Source organism: Haliotis rufescens, unplaced genomic scaffold (assembly GCF_023055435.1).
Source record: "Haliotis rufescens isolate VD_foot unplaced genomic scaffold, xgHalRufe1.0.p SCAF_6, whole genome shotgun sequence".
Lineage (NCBI taxonomy): Eukaryota > Metazoa > Mollusca > Gastropoda > Lepetellida > Haliotidae > Haliotis > Haliotis rufescens.
In genome coordinates, this window is record NW_025964334.1 from 24,243,261 (window position 1) to 24,262,505 (window position 19,245).

Genomic DNA, 19,245 nt, shown 5'->3' on the forward strand with positions numbered 1-19,245 from the left:
GTGCTCATGGGTTTCACGTGAACGCAGAGTCAAACATCCAAGACCTGCATCACTTCGGGCTTTCCTCCCACTTTAAGCTGACATTCTGTGATATAACTGGAATACTGTTAAAAGCGGTGTTAAACCCAACTCACTCATTCACATATACTACTCAAAAGAAGTTAAAGAGTACCTGATTTTTTCATATGACTATAGTCAATCTGTCCTGAATTGACATAAATCATGGCATTGCAGGTTCTCTCGAGTCATAAGAAAAAATGAATTTCTCTTAAGTACTATAGATGAACTATCCTGTGATAATCCTGTGTTCAAGCAGCCTGAGGGGGCACGGGTGGTCCAGTCGTCTAAGGCGCCGCGATTCGCTGTGCAGAGTTGCGTCCCTTGGGCACGCAAGAAACCAATGATTGTGGGTTAAAACTGGTTCGATCCAATTATGTTTCTAGGTTTGTCAGCACCATACCCGTGCTTGAGGGTTTCAGTGAAGTGGTAAACGTCTGAGACCTGCATCACTTCTGGCTTTCCTCCCACATTAACCTGCCGTGATGTAACTATAATACTGTTAAAAGCGGCGTTAACCCCAACTCACTCACTCACGCAGCCTGAGCATGATTCTCTGAATGTTAGTTACATTGTATATCAACAGCTTCATCCTCTCTTGCATCCATCACTGGCTGGAGTGATAGGAATTGTTTTGTAAATGGATTTCGTCAGGAATTTCCTGTTCAAAGAACGAATTGTGACGAATGGAAAACTGAATTTCCCTGATGTATATCATCCAACCTTAAGAGTAATGAAGTGATGTCTTGTTTTTCTTGAATTCATATATCTTATACTTTTTACAAGTGTGCTTTAATTGCACCACCAAACTTCCGTCGAGTAATAAACTAGGTTTTTTGCCATGAACGTGTCTTTATTTATTTTGAGTACACCTATTACACCAGATGTTAATGTGGGTCACACACACCTTGAAATAAACAGCCACCTCAGAGCCTGTAGTTCATCCAAATTAAATACTTTAGCCTTGATGGAAAGCACAGTAATAATGGAGTATAAAACCCATGGTGCTGTTTAGGCTAAGTCACATTACCATCTAATCCTACTAATTACCCATTTACTGCTGGGTGATGAGGCATATTTCTAACAAAGTAACATGCCTAAGGAGATAAGATCTGATGTAGAATAGGTCTTCAGCAACCCATGCTTGCCATAAAAGGTGACTATGCTTGTAAGGGGCGACAAATGGGATCGGGTGGTCAGACTCATTGACTTTGTTGATGCATGTCATCGTATCCCAATTGCCTAGATTTATGCTCATGATGTCAATCACTGGATTGCCTGGTCCAGACTGGATTATTTGCAGACCGCCGTCTAGCAGGAATATTGCTGAGTGCGGCATTAAAAAACAAACAAACAAAACAAAGCCTAAGGAGACACCACATTTACCATGTGCTTCAGTATGTGGCACCCAATGTTGCTCAACTTCACCCGATTTGTGATCTGTGTGCTGTACACAGGAACATGTACTATCACAATGAGTCACAATGAGTCACAGAGTCTCTTTGTCACAAGAGGCGACTAATGGGATTGGGTGGTCAGGCTCGCCGACTTGGTTGATGCATGTCATCGATCCCAATTGCGTGGATCAATGCTCGTGATATCAATCACTGGATTGTCTGGTCCAGACTCGATTATTTACAGATCGCTGTCATATAGCTGGAATATTGCTCAGTGCAGCGTTAAACAACAAACAAACAAACAAACACAGAGTCTCCACAAGGTTCCCATCTTAATTTCTTCTTAACACCAGGTACTGGAGACAACTCTGATCCACAATTCCCAAGGGTTCTGACAGCACATTTTGAGACTACCATACACAGTCGTGTCCATAGCAAAAACAATAAAACTGATCTTAATTCTTCATATTTTATGATCAAGAGATGACTTTTGTACAGAGCAAACAATGTCTACAAGCAAAGGGAAACATAACAAAATACAAAACATATGCACATTTCTAAAACGATAGGTTTACACAATGTAATATTGACAATGTTCTAATATACAATGCAATAATGAAGGTTAAAATGTCACTTCCTAATATCTGATGAAGCAAAGCATTCAACATCAATGTACCCATGTAAAATGAGTATTCCCACAAAAAAAAGTACATTACACAGGCAGCAATATGAATGGAAAGCGCCAGCCTTGTTTGTGCTGTCAAAGGCCTTTTAACAGGCCACTGTCATGTTCTTGCTGAGTCAGCATGAGGATAGAAACATGGAGTCAACACCTTATCCCCCATAGCAGCAGCAGCAGCAGCAGCAGGATTCGTTGTAAAGGATGAAACTTTCTGCTGTAAACAGATCCATATCTTCGATACCTTCACCTGTTCCTGAGAATCTTGCTGAATTCCAAGAATATTTGGTCAAGCTTTTGTTGGGATGACAGGTCATCTTGTAAACCCACCAGGTTCTCCCTTGATACAACCTCCATGTCGTAGGATGATGGTGAACAAAACTGACATTATTTACGAAATGACATTAGACGTCAAGGCTTTGCTTCATCTCGAGCTTAAGAAATGACCATAACATGGAACACGTGGTTAAATGATAATGACAGGCATGGTGCGAAATCATCAGCCACCACCCACACAAACCTGGAGCTGCTCATCCTCCTCCTCCTCCAGAGTTTGGTCCTGATGTGGCCACTAGAAACATTACCTGGTCTAACCAGTCTCATACTGGAGTCTACATTCACCTTAGAGAGGCACTAGGCTCGGTAACAGTGCAGTCCTAGCAAGTCATTTTAGTACACTATTTCCAGCTGATCTGGTACATACAATCTAACAATACCTGGTTACTCTTGATTCCGTGCACAGAAGGCAGACATAAGGCTGGAGACTGGAGATGGGCACATGATATACTGAGCTAACAGTGAAAAACACAAATAAATGCCTTAACTTATGTGAAGATTTGCCATTTGCACTTTCATTGTTCTCATTACAACCATGTCCCGAAAATTAGTAATTAGTAATCTGATTTATGTTCTGACAGGAATTCCGGTGTCACCAAAAAGAAACAGGAAGATATATCATTCCATTTGATGACAGGAATGACATCAACAGAACACAAACCTGTCTATGAAGAGTGGTTCTTACCTCAGTCTTACATAACAGTGATGGCAGTTCATTCAGGTACGCAAGATCAGTATGAGCTTTGGTAGGATAAGGCTGAACACATTAATAGTCTTCGTTGAGGGACAGTTTGTATATATTGTGTAAAACTGTAGAAATGCCATAAACAAAAAAAATAATTGATACGTTTGAAAACGTCAAAACATTTCTAGAAATATTAATATTGAGATAACGATAAAGCTAATTACACTCTTGCGACATCCGTGGTGTTCGTCTTTGTGTCTCTCGAACCACACCTACCTTCCTAGGCTGGTACTACAGCATCCCGATCAGGTTCAGCTGACATGTTCTAACAGCTTGTACTTACATACGGGGTAGGGTTTACACACCACCAACCTGAGCACAAGGAACTCCTACCTGACTGTCTTTCCGAACATGATGCCTCTACGGAAAAAAGAGCAAGTACAAAGTTGAGAAAAGTATATACTCACTCCCAGCTCTTATGGAACATCTGCAGTGTTACTAGGAGACATTTACATGCATGTAGATCATACTGTGCAGTGAGACCTGTTAACTCAAGCATCAGCAACACTCAAATATATCCAGTTATCTGCAGTTTGAGACAAGAGTGTTGATAGGAGGGCTCAGTGCTGTATTTGTACCATAAAGGTTACATTGTCTGATGTAGAGTTAACCAGGTCTTACTGGGTTAAACAGTCACATGATCGGGCTCCAGTCACTGAACAGTCCTGTCACAGAGTCATACTACCATGTCTTGCCAAGGAATACTTGGTCTCAAGCATCAAACCTGTTCTTTAGAGCTGTGTGTTGCGAGTTCATTGAATACCAGGGTCTTTAACAAAATTATTTGCTTCATAATACCAGTATTTGGGAGACGCTGGAAATGTGGGTTACTTGCTTCATGGAGACAAATAATTGAGTCAGTTGTTAATGTTGCTTTAAACAGTAGTTTAGTTATATCATGTCAGATAGATGTGAGAGTGAGTGAATGATTGAGCTGGGTCGGGTTGACGTCGCTTTGAACAGTATTATCATGGGACATCAGCTTAATGTGGGAGGAAAGTCCGAACCAATGCAGGTGTTTGAAACCCAGGATCACAGGTGTGGTACTGACAAACCTAGAAACATATTCAGGACAAATCTGGGATTGAAGCTCATGGTCCTAGGTTTATGGGATGCCTAAGGGACATAACTCTGCATAGCAAATTGCGGCATCTCAATGACAAGGCTACCTTTGCCCCTTGGAGGAAAATGTGGAGTGGAATTGGGCTGAAGTTGTTTTGAATAAGGGAAGTATTCAACTGATAAGTGATGCAGTTCTGAAAGTGTTATAAAGCATGAACAATCTACGTTGTCTCGGCACACCGACACACAACAGCCAGCAACAGCCTGATCCTAACTCTGTTCTTCACAAGTATGGTGTTGTAATCATCCATTCTGCCCCATTCTACAATTTCTAAAACACTACTGCTCAGATCATACAAGTTTCATTTCAGGATGGAGACAAGAGCATGTCAGAACAAATTCAATACGATTCACTTCAGGTAAGCTACAAAAACACTGCGTGTAACCTCTAACCATAGGTCCCCTGCACTCCTATGCTGATCATAAGAAAGGCTGCTAAAGTTGACCAGGTGATCAAGCAGTCATGTGGTCTGTGACCTGGCTGACTGTGCCCCAATGGTATCGCACATCCCTCATGTTGCAAGTCATTGGTTTGCATGGTCCACAATGCGTTCTTAGAGCCAACATGATCGTAACGGCCATACTTTTCTAAAGGCTTACGATAGGCATAGCACCATGATCGCTTTGTGGAACGGGCCCAGGCTGATGATTGCCAGGCCGCAGAATATAGCTGTAATACTGCTGAAAGGGGCGTAAAACAACAAACTGGTCAGTTTTCACATATCAAGCATGATGCCCTGGGTCTCTGTGACAGACTATTGAGTGACTGTAGCCATACCACCCTACCTTCAGGCTGACCATGTCGACACGGTTCCACAGCACCAGGGGTCCAGAGTTAGTAAGTGGAGACAGGCAAAACAAGGGCCCTGCTGGTCAATGGTTGTCAGGGGTTGTAAACTGTCTCATCAGGGTACCTTCACTGATTCAGCACATTCACCGATGCTCAAGGTATTCTCACACATATGAAACTGATTCTGCACAGCTTCATGTCAGAGACGCTCCATTTACCAATGTAACCTAATGTGCATAAAGAGTCTCACAAACTTGACTCTTACTCCATCAATACCTACGCTTTAGTGTCATGACAAAATCTCAACCATAAACATGATAGTGATTCAATAAAGTCAGATGTTTGAATTATTGTGAAAGGACAATATATACTGTACAAAAACAGTGATCAAAGTTTTGTAACAATTTCAATGAGCATTCTCAACATACAATTGGGTTAATTTATTCATCAATGGACAAAATTGTCTTTGATTATAGAACAATCTGCTATTGTCCTGATCTGGATGCATGCGGGTACTGGATCTATCTCCCAGGCAACAAGCCCCATTGCCAAGGAAACACTATAAATACAACTGAAGAAATACATAAAAGAATCTGTTCTCACTCAGACTACAATCACCAAAATGGCAATTTTCACTGTATTGTTAAAGTAACATTAACAGACCTGACTGCAGTTGAGAAATATGTCAACTTGACAGAACCAACACAGCTGGCCTTCAAGACGGATTATTGTTCAGTGTCTGTTCTGGATTAATAAAATTTCAAGTCAAGTCCCATCTCTCATCGTTACAGACAGAGCTGCATGAAAATGTTCGCTTCATGATGAAAAACATATCTCATGATTACGTAGTAAAACTGCAAGACCAATTTATATCTTTATATTTCTCATTCTAATATTCATTAAAACAGGCACATCAATTTCTTTCTTCATTTCTAATAGGTCTTGCAGTGACAACTTGCAAGCACATTCTTTCATTATCATACGCATGATGAATCTAAACAAGATCGTCCTGATCAATAATGTTGAAATAGACATACGACAAACATTCGCAGACTTTCATCTTCCGTGCCACCCTGCTGCCTTGGCGTCCAAAGCTCTAACATGTAATGGGCAATGGCTGTGAAATTCCTGTTGACAGTGTAGATTCACTGTAATATGTCATGTAATACATAAGTGAGGAGGAGATCTGTGTGGCTGTTTCACATGACTTCACATCTGTCTTCTCCATCACATCCCTCGTCGTCTCACCACCGTCTGTAACCACGGCCACGACCTCGGTTAAAGCCTCTGTATGATCCTCGTCCACGACCTCGGCCGCCCTGACCTCCTGGACCTCCTTGACCTGAAGTAATAATAGAGAGACAGAATAAGTCGCAAGGACAAAAATTAATGCATAGTATTCAAGGAAGTATTGTCTTCTTGTCGTGTTTTCTCATAAGATGTTGGGTTTGAATCAATACATCACTGTAATAAGCATCTTTACTGCTGGATGTCAGATAACAAAACCCAGTGGTAGAAACTAAAATTTTTAGTCCACTGGTCCTTATAATAACATATAGCAAAAATGGCAAATATCTACTAGTCCTTATGATAGCTTAACTATTGGGAAGTTTGCCAAGGATTACAGGACTAGAGTCAATTTCTAATGCTGAAACCCATATTAATTTATAGTTTCTTCTAATAATCAAGACACAAAGAGAGTAGAAATAATTAACCTACAGTAATAGAACCATGATAACGAGTAAAGAAGCCATATTTGAAGCAAATCCTCCAAAAACCAAAATGTACTATCATTACACTTTTAGCCATCAGTCACAATTACCTTGTGGGAAGGTACCAGCTTTTTCACTGAACTTTCCACCAGGAGGAGAGTAGAGTTGTCTCCCCTGTTTGTTCACTTTCTTTCCTCCCGACCCATCCGAGTCAAATGTGATTGGAGTGATTCTCTTCTGGCTGCAACATCAATGGACAGACATGAAATACACCTTGGAGTACATTCTGGGACCAATCTCTGGGAACACAGTCCTCTCACTTACCGCAACGCAGCACAGCATCTAGCAAACAGCCATTATTTACATCAGTATCATGACACAAAGTTCTTTATGGTTGTGCCTCCTCATTAAACGATCAAATAATTTGATGCAATTCTTGTTAGTTCATATATCATTTCAGGAAGTGACACTCTTAAGATGCTTATACCACATTGTATTTCCATGGAAACTCGAGCCATCAATTGATTCAGATGATGAATGTTTTAGTGTTTCCATAGACAAAGCTTTCACAATTGCATGAATCAAGCAAAAACAAAACAATACAAGAGGTTGTTAATGTATTGATTCTTGTTTGTTGCAAACGCAACACTCAGCAAATATTCCAGCTATATGGCAATCCGTAAATAATCGAGTCTGGACAAGGCAATCCAGTGACTGACATCATGAACATGATCTACACAATTGGGATATGATGACGCATCAACCAAGCTGGCGAACCTGACCACCCGATCCCATCTGTCGCCTCTTACAACAAGCATGGGTCCCTGAAGACTTATTCTAACCTGGATCTTCATGGGGCATTTTTAATTTTGAAGGGAAACCCTAGTCCACTACTTTAGTTATAATCAAGGACTCACCTTGCAGCGCCATTGGCAGCGTTTGTAGTCGCAGGTGCTGCTTTCTGTTGATCAACCACAATCTCAATTACACACAAATACATACATCAATGACATCCTAGCCTGTATATAGAAAGTGAAAAAATGTGTGTGTGTGGCTGCTTGTACTAGTCCAGACTAAAACTGATCTGATAGTGCTAGCCCACGGAGATACTATGCCGCAGATTAACATGAATACGCCATTCAGACAAATATCTTGACTCCGAGCCGAACAATCCTTGTTTTATCCCCTTAATGCAGAGTGCAGGCAGGTTAACAACAAGTACCATTTTTTAACGTCTTTTGGTAAGACGGAGGTGGTCACTGCATATTGTGGTCAATAAACAACTGCTCAGTTTGTCATTTAATACAACACTCTGCAATATTCCAGCTCTAAGGCATTGGCCTGTCAATGATTGAGTCTGGACTGGACAAACCAGATATTGATTTGAGCACCACCCACTGGGGTACAGTGACACGCAATCAATTAAGTCACTGAGTGACCACCCAGTCCATGAAGCTCCTCTCCCATCAAGCACGGATTGCTGGGGACTTTCTGGAACTTCCCATGTACAGAGAAAACCAATTAGTCCTGGACCTTTTACATTCTGGACGATTCAGTTCCCTACATTTAATTACACCATCATCATAATGATTCATTTATACTTGTTAATCTGGATGATTTCACTGGGTTTGTATTGTGCAGATAAACAGGGTTTCACTGTACACAGCCATGGTTGAGGGATCTTACCGTGATGGGTCTCCAGGAGAGGGTGATACAAGCTTTGTAAGATGGTGGGTTGTGGAACAGATCCTTGATCAGTGTGTTGATGTTGGAGGTAATCTTCAGTGCCACAACCTTGATTTTGTTCTGTAAACATCATACAGAAAGGTAGGGAAATGAAGACAATGTTACCTGTTAACTCAACATATGTTGAGTACAAATCAGTGGTCATCAAAGTCATTGGGCGAGATGGCTTAATGCTGCTTTGAACACTGTTTAGGTTATACCATGCTGTGTCCGCTTTGTAAAGGGGGTTTAAGGTTGCAAATGTTTGCTGTAACCATTGTAACAGATACGGATGACTATTGGGGGTATTTTCACTATTGCGATAGTATTGCAAAAGTACTTCACATTATTCCCAAAGTATTGTGATAGTTTTTATATTACTGCAATCATATTAAACCAATCATAATAATATTAATCAATGTAATAGAAATGAATAAAGTATTGCTGACAATGTCAAAGTCAGCCATTTTCCAACATGGCATTACTCAAACAAAGGGAAGTAACTCTAATCTAAAGTAATCCTTGCTAATAAACACACAGCAGGTTTGACATTTGACTGTAAAAACCGACTTATAATAAGGGATGGTGCTGACAAACCTAGAAAAATAATCAAGGCAAAATCAAAATTTGCACTCATTATCACAAGCTTCTGGCATGCCTCCGACAACTAGGCGCCCTTGTGGTCTCCAAGAATAGACTGTAGAAGCCATGTGTAGCTTGTGACACTACTCACCTCCTCTGTCTTGAGCGTCTCTCCAGTCTTTCCCTGCAGTGCTGCTCTCAGCTGCTTGATGTACACCTGCACACCCCGGGCAAAGTACTGTAACCTGGAGAACAACACCAGGCTCAGTACAGCTCATCACATGGTCATAATCATCATCTCTATGGACAACAAGACTTGCACCATACTCATTAAGCTGTTTCAGTGTAGGCTTAGTTATATGTCCTATCGTTGCATGATGTGAATGTCTGGATGTAGTTATTTGCTGTAAAGTTTTCACTGAAAGTTCTGACCAGCAACCTCACAAGCCCACAAAATCTGACAAATATAAAAGTGGGGAAAACTGCTGAAAAATTTATATATTATCATACAAAGTGTCTGACAACCAGCATGTTTTTTACAGCTGTTAATGAACTTTTATCTTTTTCACCAACCACACTAATACATAGCTAAAGCTAAGCTGCATGAAGTGGCTGATATTTTTCAAACCTGGCTTTGAGCAAGTCTGTGACCCAAGACAGAATTTTCACCAAATGGCTGAACTGAAAGTATCATTCGATATCAAATACATGTGTATCGGTTTGGGTCAAGGTCTCAATCTTAGAATGACAGTAAGTAATATACAGAATAATGTTCATCATGAATGAATGCTGTAAGTCCCTCACCAAAGACTCAGGATTCACACCATTTGTTCCCTCAAGACAGTCAATCTGTAATTCCTCATAGCGTGTTGGTTATTCTCTAATGGTTTCATGTCATGTCTACCTTATCCTGAAATCTTTCAGCCTCTCTGCATTGCCTTCATCTGTGAGGAACTCTGGACTCTTCCTGGCCAGCTGATGGAAAGCAAACATCAAGCATTCCACGAAGGAGAACTTGAGCTTGGGCTCCTCATTAGATGACAGCTCGTCGTTTTCTTCTGATGGTGGTAATGGCATGTATTCCTGGAAGAGACATTTCACAAGTGTTCTTACAGAACAATGTACCACACATACCTATCCTTTCTTCATGTAAATATTTCCTTAATCATGTTAATCTAAAATCTCAGCTGTAGCTTTTTATAGTTTCTTTGTTTCTTGTTTACCATCACACTCAGGAATATTTCAGCTATATAACAGCGGTCTGTAAATAGACAGGTCTGGACCAGACAATCCAGAGATTGACATTATGAGCATAGATATACGCAATTGGGATATGATTACATGATCAACCAGTCCAGTGGGCCTGGCCACCCAATCTCATCAGCAGCCTGGGTTGCTGAAGACGTGAAGTGAAATGGGGTTTAACGTCGCGTCGATGTGCATGCACATGTGTGTTTGTACTCTACGGACTAATGCCAAATTTATAGTGCTAGCACACTGAGATACCATGCCGCAGTTTAACAAAGATACCTCTCTCAGACACAGTAAACTGACTCCGAGCTGACCAGTTCTTGTTTTTAGCCCCTTAATGCCAAACGCCAGACAGAAAAAAATATAAATTCTAAAAAGTCCTAAACAGCAGAAAGCACCAGTTGACAACCTGGTGTTTCTGTGTGCAATGTTCATGAAAGAATACCTATTAGTTTTAGAGATCGTATGTGCATTAGTGCAAATATCACTTCACACGCACCAGCGTATTGTTTACGTCATTTGGACGGCATTGTTGTCATTGAAATGTTAATGTGATGTAGGTTGGAAGAACGTCACACTAGAAACAATATCTCAGATGAAGATTGTTGATGTCATTCATCAACTGCGATCGTGATCGGTACATTTTTTCTAAAGGGGAGTTCAAAAGGATTAAGAAAGAACTGTGTCATACTGATTTTACGAAATGAGTGTAGGAATTCATGTATTACCCTCATACTTGCTTGGGAAATACAAGAATTCTGACACTCGTTTTGTAAAATCAGTATGACACACATGCTCGTAATAATCTTTATAAATGCGATGTTAAAAAAACATCTGAAATTATGTAACCAAGAACTTTAAAAAATACTGGTTTTTTTCCACTAATAAACAAACACTCACCAGTAACCTGTCAAACACCTTCTCCAGTCGTTCATCGGTTTTCTCTATGTCCCCACTGAACTCTGAGATTTCTGCGAAAAGTTTGAGCATTTCCAGCTGAATGTTGACATCTTGCTCAGGACTGGCCAGGCTGGACAAGGATGGCAGCACATTGTCACAGATGTAGCCAACAAAAGCTTTGGAATGAACATTTTTCTGTAATATCAAAAACATACACATCTCAATTCATATACTTAATACATGATTGGTACAATGTGTGAAGCCCTATTCTGCCCCCCCCCCCCCCCCGTGATTTTGCTGGATTATTGCCAAAAGCAGCATAAAACCATGCTCACTCACTCACTAATAGTCATGAGGATTCATGAGTCATAAGTTCATATTTCCAACAAGCTCACATTAGTTTCAATTTCACATTGTTTCAAAACTTAAAACATGTTTAATCTTATTGATGAACACTTTGTTTCCACTTATTACTTTAACATAACAATTTGTCACTTCTATATAAAGCCTACACCAAGAACAGTTATGTCATGTGTTTGCCTTGCTATGAGATCTACCGTAGTACCCTGCTCTAATAGAAATACAACCCCAACCTCTATTCTAAGGTGAGTTGAAATGGGGTTTAACATGATGTCATCATGTTCAAGATTATTTCACTTTTATAGCAACGTACATGCATGTGGCTGCTTTTACTAGTCCAGACTGATGCCAGCCTCAAAGTTCTAGGCCACTGAGATACTAGGCTGCAGTTTCACAAATGCCCCCAACTCAGACACTTAATCTGGACTCCAAACCGACCAGTCCTTGTTTTATCTTTTTAATGCTGAGCTCCAGGCAGGGTAACAACAAGTACCATCTTTTATATCTTTTTGTATGATGCGTCCAGGGGATTGAATCACGGACCTTCCACTCTCCAGACAGATGCTCTATCAACTAGACCTAGGCGTCAGTAGTTCTTAAAACAAGTTCTAAAATTCGCCCCGTTTGTAGTTTTTATTGTGTTAATAAGATAACAATGTATTCAGAAGCTTAACCCCCTGGATGCTGAACACCTGGAACCAAGTCTACAGTTAGGCGGGAGGAGAGGTACTTACAGAGAACAGGGGGATGGCAGTTCGGACACACTGCATCAGGCGGTCTACACAATCTGTGTCGGTCACCTGCAAGTCCAAATACAACCATAACACACCAGGAACAAACACAAAGGCATTCAAAGTGACTTGACACAAACTCACATGTATGTCCACAGATTAATTCAAGTAAGAATATCTTTTAGAAAATGACAACTTTTTTTCACAAAAACAAGAGCAAGAAGCATGAGTGCTGTGGAGACTGGCGTGCTGTTGCAGTGTTTACGTATAAAAGTATATGCAGTCTTTAACAGGCATTTAGAAGTTGGAAGGACATGACATGAAGCCTTTATGGATAGCTTCTTTATTGTTTGTAATGACACTTCAGGGCTTCTTGCCCCTTCATCAGGTGAATTATTCATCTGGAATCTCAGAATTCAGAGGGGACATAAGAGAAAACCAATGAATAATTCAACTGACGAAGGAGCAAGAGGTACCCATGAAACGTTACAAAGAATAAAGAAGTTGTTGTCCATGGAGGTATCATATCTTGATATGTATGATGTGCTGCCTACTTCCAACGCTTGTCCGAGCTCTGCCTGCTCCGTGACGATGTCCACCAGCTGCTGCCTGCCTTGGACTGTGCTCATCACCCGCAGGTTCCGCAGGATGTCCATCACCGCTATGAATTCATCCTTCGTCACATCATCCAGTACCTGCAGGCAAAATAGCAAATACTGTCCTACTCAGGAAACTTATCAGGACTGATTCAAGCCTAACTCTAAACAGACAGATAGAATGGTGACTATAAGGATATCTAATGGAAACTTTCAATAATACAGAGGATTTACTCCATATGTCTTGTTTGTTGATATTCCAGCTATATCATGGCAGGATGTGCATAATCAAGTCTGGACCAGACAATCCGGAGATTGATATTATGAGCATTGATCCATGCCACGGTAGGAGTTTGATCACATGCCATCAACCAAGTCAACAAGCCTAACCATCTTTTACAACCAGGATGATAGCTTGGGACTAATTCTAACCTGCAATCCCCACAGCGCTTCTATATGTCAAAACAAGGTACAACAGGAATGTGTCAGTGAATGTTTAATGTTGCAGCCAGCAATATCATGAGTAAAGATTCATGTTGGAGGGACCAAGGAAACCTTGTGAGGCAGCTCAAAATGAGTTTAGCATCCATTGCAGCTACAATAGATTATAAAGAATGACTTCACATCAAACCAAATGACAAATGACTTCAAATGGATACCAAATCTCAAATTGTACTTAACATGCTTAATGCATTGATAAACGTCACAAGTTATCTTCCCTGTTGTCAGACACACCTCTCACAAGTAGACCCTGCCTAGTGCTACACTCTCCTCCTCTTGTCAGTCACACATCTCACAAGTAGACCCTCCCAGTGCTACACTCTCCTCCTCTTGTCAGTCACAGCTCTCACAAGTAGACCCCTCCCAGTGCTATACTCCCCTTCTCTTGTCAGTCACAGCTCTCACAAGTAGACCCCTCCCAGTGCTACACTCTCCTCCTCTTGTCAGTTACAGCTCTCACAAGTAGACCCTCCCAGTGCTACAATCTCCTCCTCTTGTCAGTCATAGCTCTCACAAGTAGACCCCTCCCAGTGCTACACTCTTCTCCTCTTGTCAGTCACAGCTCTCACAAGTAGACCCCTCCCAGTGCTACACTCTCTTCCTCTTGCCAGTCACAGCTCTCACAAGTAGACCCTCCCAGTGCTACACTCTCCTCCTCTTGTCAGTCATAGCTCTCACAAGTAGACCCCTCCCAGTGCTACACTCTCCTCCTCTTGTCAGTCACAGCTCTCACAAGTAGACCCCGCCCAGTGCTACACTCTCCTCTTGTCAGTCATAGCTCTCACAAGTAGACCCCTCCCAGTGCTACACTCTCCTTCTCTTGTCAGTCACAGCTCTCACAAGTAGACCCCTCCCAGTGCTACACTCTCCTCCTCTTGTCAGTTACAGCTCTCACAAGTAGACCCTCCCAGTGCTACACTCTCCTCCTCTTGTCAGTCACACATCTCACAAGTAGACCCCTCCCAGTGCTACACTCTCTTCCTCTTGCCAGTCACAGCTCTCACAAGTAGACCCTCCCAGTGCTACACTCTCCTCCTCTTGTCAGTCATAGCTCTCACAAGTAGACCCCTCCCAGTGCTACACTCTCCTCCTCTTGTCAGTCACAGCTCTCACAAGTAGACCCCTCCCAGTGCTACACTCTCCTCCTCTTGTCAGTCACAGCTCTCACAAGTAGACCCCTCCCAGTGCTAAACTCTCCTCCTCTTGTCAGTCATAGCTCTCACAAGTAGACCCTGCCCAGTGCTACACTTTCCTCCTCTTGTCAGTCACACCTCTGACAAGTAGACCCTGCCCAGTACTACACTCTCCTCCTCTTGTCAGTCACAGCTCTCACAAGTAGACCCCTCCCAGTGCTATACTCTCCTCCTCTTGTCAGTCACAGCTCTCACAAGTAGACCCTCCCAGTGCTACACTCTCCTCCTCTTGTCAGTCATAGCTCTCACAAGTAGACCCCTCCCAGTGCTACACTCTCCTCCTCTTGTCAGTCACAGCTCTCACAAGTAGACCCCTCCCAGTGCTACACTCTCCTCCTCTTGTCAGTCATAGCTCTCACAAGTAGAACCTGCCCAGTGCTACACTCTCTTCCTCTTGTCAGTCATAGCTCTCACAAGTAGACCCCTCCCAGTGCTACACTCTCCTCCTCTTGTCAGTCATAGCTCTCACAAGTAGACCCCTCCCAGTGCTACACTCTCCTCCTCTTGTCAGTCACAGCTCTCACAAGTAGACCCCTCCCAGTGCTACACTCTCTTCCTCTTGTCAGTCATAGCTCTCACAAGTAGACCCCTCCCAGTGCTACACTCTCCTCCTCTTGTCAGTCATAGCTCTCACAAGTAGACCCCTCCCAGTGCTACACTCTCTTCCTCTTGTCAGTCACAGCTCTCACAAGTAGACCCCGCCCAGTGCTACACTCTCCTCTTGTCAGTCACAGCTCACACAAGTAGACCCCTCCCAGTGCTACACTCTCCTCCTCTTGTCAGTCACAGCTCACACAAGTAGACCCCTCCCAGTGCTACACTCTCCTCCTCTTGTCAGTCACAGCTCTCACAAGTAGACCCTCCCAGTGCTACACTCTCCTCCTCTTGTCAGTCACAGCTCTCACAAGTAGACCCCTCCCAGTGCTACACTCTCCTCCTCTTGTCAGTCACAGCTCTCACAAGTAGACCCCTCCCAGTGCTAAACTCTCCTCCTCTTGTCAGTCATAGCTCTCACAAGTAGACCCCGCCCAGTGCTATACTCTCCTCCTCTTGTCAGTCACAGCTCTCACAAGTCGACCCCTCCCAGTGCTACAACAGACACGAGTCCTACCTTCTTTGACTGTGTCATGATGAACTCCTCTGCGTGTTTGTCCATCGCCTCTTCTCCCAGTGTCTTCAGTTTTAGCACCAGGAACTTGATTGCTCGATCTCTCACAACATCGTCCTCCTCATGCTCGGCTAGAATCTGACTGAAGAGACCCTCCAAGGTACCTGCACAGTCACAAAAAACATTAGCATGATTAGCTTGCTTCACATGGTAGAAGGAAAGGTTTGTCATACCTCTACAGGCAAAATTATTAATGTTTATACATTTTCAGACTTAGTCAAGGGCGGCTTCATATTGTTTGACATTAATATCCTTATGACTAATTTGGATGATCATATCAATATCATGTTAGTTTTGGTCTTACATGTCTAAACTAGATAAAATATATTGCAATGTGAAGATAACAAATACAATAGGATCATTCAAATGCATGTGATGTTCTTTCATACATGATACAAATCAAGACATCTGCATCATCCATTTACATAATAAAGGTTTTAAATATAAAATGTTACATATTCATTAGATATTATGTGTACAACTAATCAATATCATCATGAGCATGGACGTAGAAACCAATCTAAAAATGTGACATTAATGAACTGACATATTTCGTGTTTAAATGGAAGGTAATTTTATGTATTCAACGATGTTTCGAAGAAAGATTTTGAGAACAAATATACAAGGTATGGTAACAATTAATCAGAACACCTAGTATTGTTTGTCTGCATATTTGATAAGGTTGTAATTTGCAATCAGTCTGTATTTGGTATTTGCCTAGCTTTCATTTATACAATACGCCGTTCTGGCTTCTATCGGGAGCACTGGATGAACATGTCCATCTAATGACAAGATAGTATAGATGATCAACTTGTTTATTACAAACCTTTTGTATTGATGGAGAAGAGGCTGTAGAGGGATGTTTGTACATTGCTCAGCTCAGCTGAATCTTCACATGCCAACAGCTGAGTGAGAGCCTCCGCTATCTTTGGTACATGCTCAGGGCTTACTTTACACAGGGACGGCAAATCTTTGATGGCCTGCTTTCTGATCTGTGCACAAAACATGACAAACCACTGGAGACAGACTCAAAACACATAGTGTAGTCGTGGGGACACCACAATTACAATGAAGCTTTGATATATTGTATCAACTGTCATATCAGCATGATCAGTGAACATATCAAACAATCATTACTAACAAAAAATAATAAGGAAGTTTGAGTCACGTCATACTGTCTCGGGGGGCACAGGTGGCCCAGTCGTCTAAGGCGCCGCGATTCGCTGTGCAGAGTTGCGTCCCTTGGGCACGCCAGAAACCTATGATTGTGGGTTCGAATCCTGGTCTGCCCCGATTATGTTTCTAGGTTTGTCAGCACCATACCCATGCTCGTGGGTTTCACCGAAGTGGTAAACGTCTGAGACCTGCATCACTTCGGGCTTTCCTCCCACATTAACTGGAATAATGTTAAAAGCGGCGTTAAATCCAACTCACTCACTCACTCACTCATACTGACTCTTCATTTACTATGTCAACACCACAAAGTTCATTGGCAATCTCAAATATTATAATGTGTGTACTAATCAAACTAGTTGGTTGGTTTGTTGTTTTACGCCGCACTTTGCAATATTCCAGTTTGCATGGTTCGATGATCATGATGTCAATCACTGTATTGTCTGGTCCAGACTTGATTATTTACAGACCACTGACATTTAGCTGGAATATTGCTGAGTGTGGTGTTAAACAACAAACAAACAAACAAACAAAACATATGTGTGAACATGATATATGGCTTTTGTTGACACTAAAGCAATACCTGCTGTCGCCTAGGAGTCAATAACACTGGGCATACAGACTTACATTGACATCACTATCTTCACACAAATCAAACAGTGCATTGATTGCTTTTGGAGAAAGACCCGGGAAGTATTTGAAGAATCTAGCAATGAACTGTGATGCCAATCTCTTCTCTCCAGCTGTACCCTTGACTGCATCCAGGAAAGACATGTACTCTGTGGTGTGCTGCAAACAACACAATGACAGGGCTACAATATGTGCAGTGTACCAGCACATGTATGTCATTGAACGCATGGTGACAACATGGAACCGAACAAGTCAATCTTTCTTAAAATAGCATGGGCCTGCACTTCATTTACGGGAGATAAGGAAATGGTGTTCCATTTAATTGATTTTATCAATCTTAGCACTTGATAACATAGGTGATCAATCCTAGCACCTGATAACAGGTGATTAATCTGAGAACCTGATAACACAGATGATCAATCTTAGCATCTAATAACAAAGATAAATATTCTCAGCACATGGTAACACATATAATCAATCGTAGCACCTGACAACAGAGATGGTTAATCTTATAAGGCTTTGTGTTTATTCTAGGGTTCAACCATTTCTTCAGGTAGCCAACACTAAACAGGACAAGGCTGCAGAATATTTGCTGAGCCAAGCATGTGTTTTAAATTTAAACTAATCTAACCAAGCTAAATTTCAGGATAAAAAAGCACGAAAGAGTTGAATAAGATGCTTCATGTTACAAAGTATAAGATTGGTGTTGCATTCATTTTTATTTTCTTGAGATGTGCTTTACAATGATTATGTTGTCACTCTAAGAGTACGGGTTCAAAGCACAGGACATATTAGACAACAAGAAAGTGTTCCCTAAGAGAGAATCCTTTCAAAGCCTGTTTTGTACATGATGCATCTTGTGTTATCTGAGCTGAAGGGGTCGTTGTCGACACAGGTACTACAGATATGTACCATAGCCAAAATAGGGTACATATCTATAATACCGACAACGACCCCTTCAGTGTATTAGAGTAAACCAGAAGTTGTTAGCCATAAAGGTGTACGTTTTCTGACCCTTTCAGCGTTATCTGACTGATAATGGTATGACAGTTATCAAAATGAGTATCCAGCAGTGTTTCCTACCGAAATCCTTCAATAGAAGGTATAAAGCTAACAATAGAAGATGTTGTTTTCTTCCAAAGATAAGCAAAATGAAAACAAAAGCGATGGTGAGCACTCGTGGCTTCTTCATCACTCGCATGAAGAGAAATTACAAAAGCTCAGGATATTTACCTCTCCGGCTTTATCTTTAGCATCTGCTAATACCCCAAAATTCTTATACAGTTCTTCGACCGATACCATTTTGAACTTTTAAATTAGTACACGTTATTACTACGAATTTGTCTCAACGCGTCAAAAAATCATGCGTGCCGAATGCGCACAGGAAGTCACAAAAATGGTCCCTTTTAACTTCCGATGTTATGGGTTAACTGGTTCCACTCTATATACGCGCACATGTTTATGCGGTTTATAAACAACACTAGACCGGAAAACATTCAATCGATATAGCGTACAATTTTAAAAATAAAATCAGATCATACAAAAGCATCCACTCTAAAATGATGTGTGATAACTAATAATCAAACGTGTTTTTTTT

At 41.5% G+C, this 19,245-nt stretch overlaps 1 protein-coding gene across 1 annotated transcript; it reads right to left on the bottom strand.

Moving 5' to 3' along the window:
• Nucleotides 1–1,909: 1,909 nt before the first annotated feature.
• On the bottom strand, nucleotides 1,910–19,046 carry LOC124113461 (apoptosis inhibitor 5-like). The gene is made up of 13 exons (XM_046473814.2): nucleotides 18,882–19,046; nucleotides 17,646–17,807; nucleotides 16,672–16,837; nucleotides 15,789–15,949; nucleotides 12,942–13,082; nucleotides 12,391–12,456; nucleotides 11,297–11,491; nucleotides 10,050–10,228; nucleotides 9,297–9,390; nucleotides 8,525–8,644; nucleotides 7,756–7,799; nucleotides 6,949–7,079; nucleotides 1,910–6,468 (listed from the first exon to the last, which is right to left on the bottom strand). Exons 1-13 carry the CDS (start codon nucleotides 18,948–18,950, stop codon nucleotides 6,371–6,373), a joined length of 1,626 nt encoding a protein of 541 aa, XP_046329770.1. The 5' UTR covers nucleotides 18,951–19,046; the 3' UTR covers nucleotides 1,910–6,370.
• Between the last annotated feature and the right edge of the window lie 199 nt (nucleotides 19,047–19,245).

Bases quoted from the DNA above. Each gene is read 5' to 3' on its own strand.
- LOC124113461 (XM_046473814.2), bottom strand. From the start codon at position 18,950: ATGGTATCGGTCGAAGAACTGTATAAGAATTTTGGGGTATTAGCAGAT. The intron at 13,083-15,788 runs GTAGGACTCGTG...TTTTGCCTGCAG, and splicing joins TCATGACACAGTCAAAGAAG to GTACTGGATGATGTGACGAA. The intron at 9,391-10,049 runs GTAGACATGACA...GTTGTTCTCCAG, and splicing joins CTGAAAGATTTCAGGATAAG to GTTACAGTACTTTGCCCGGG.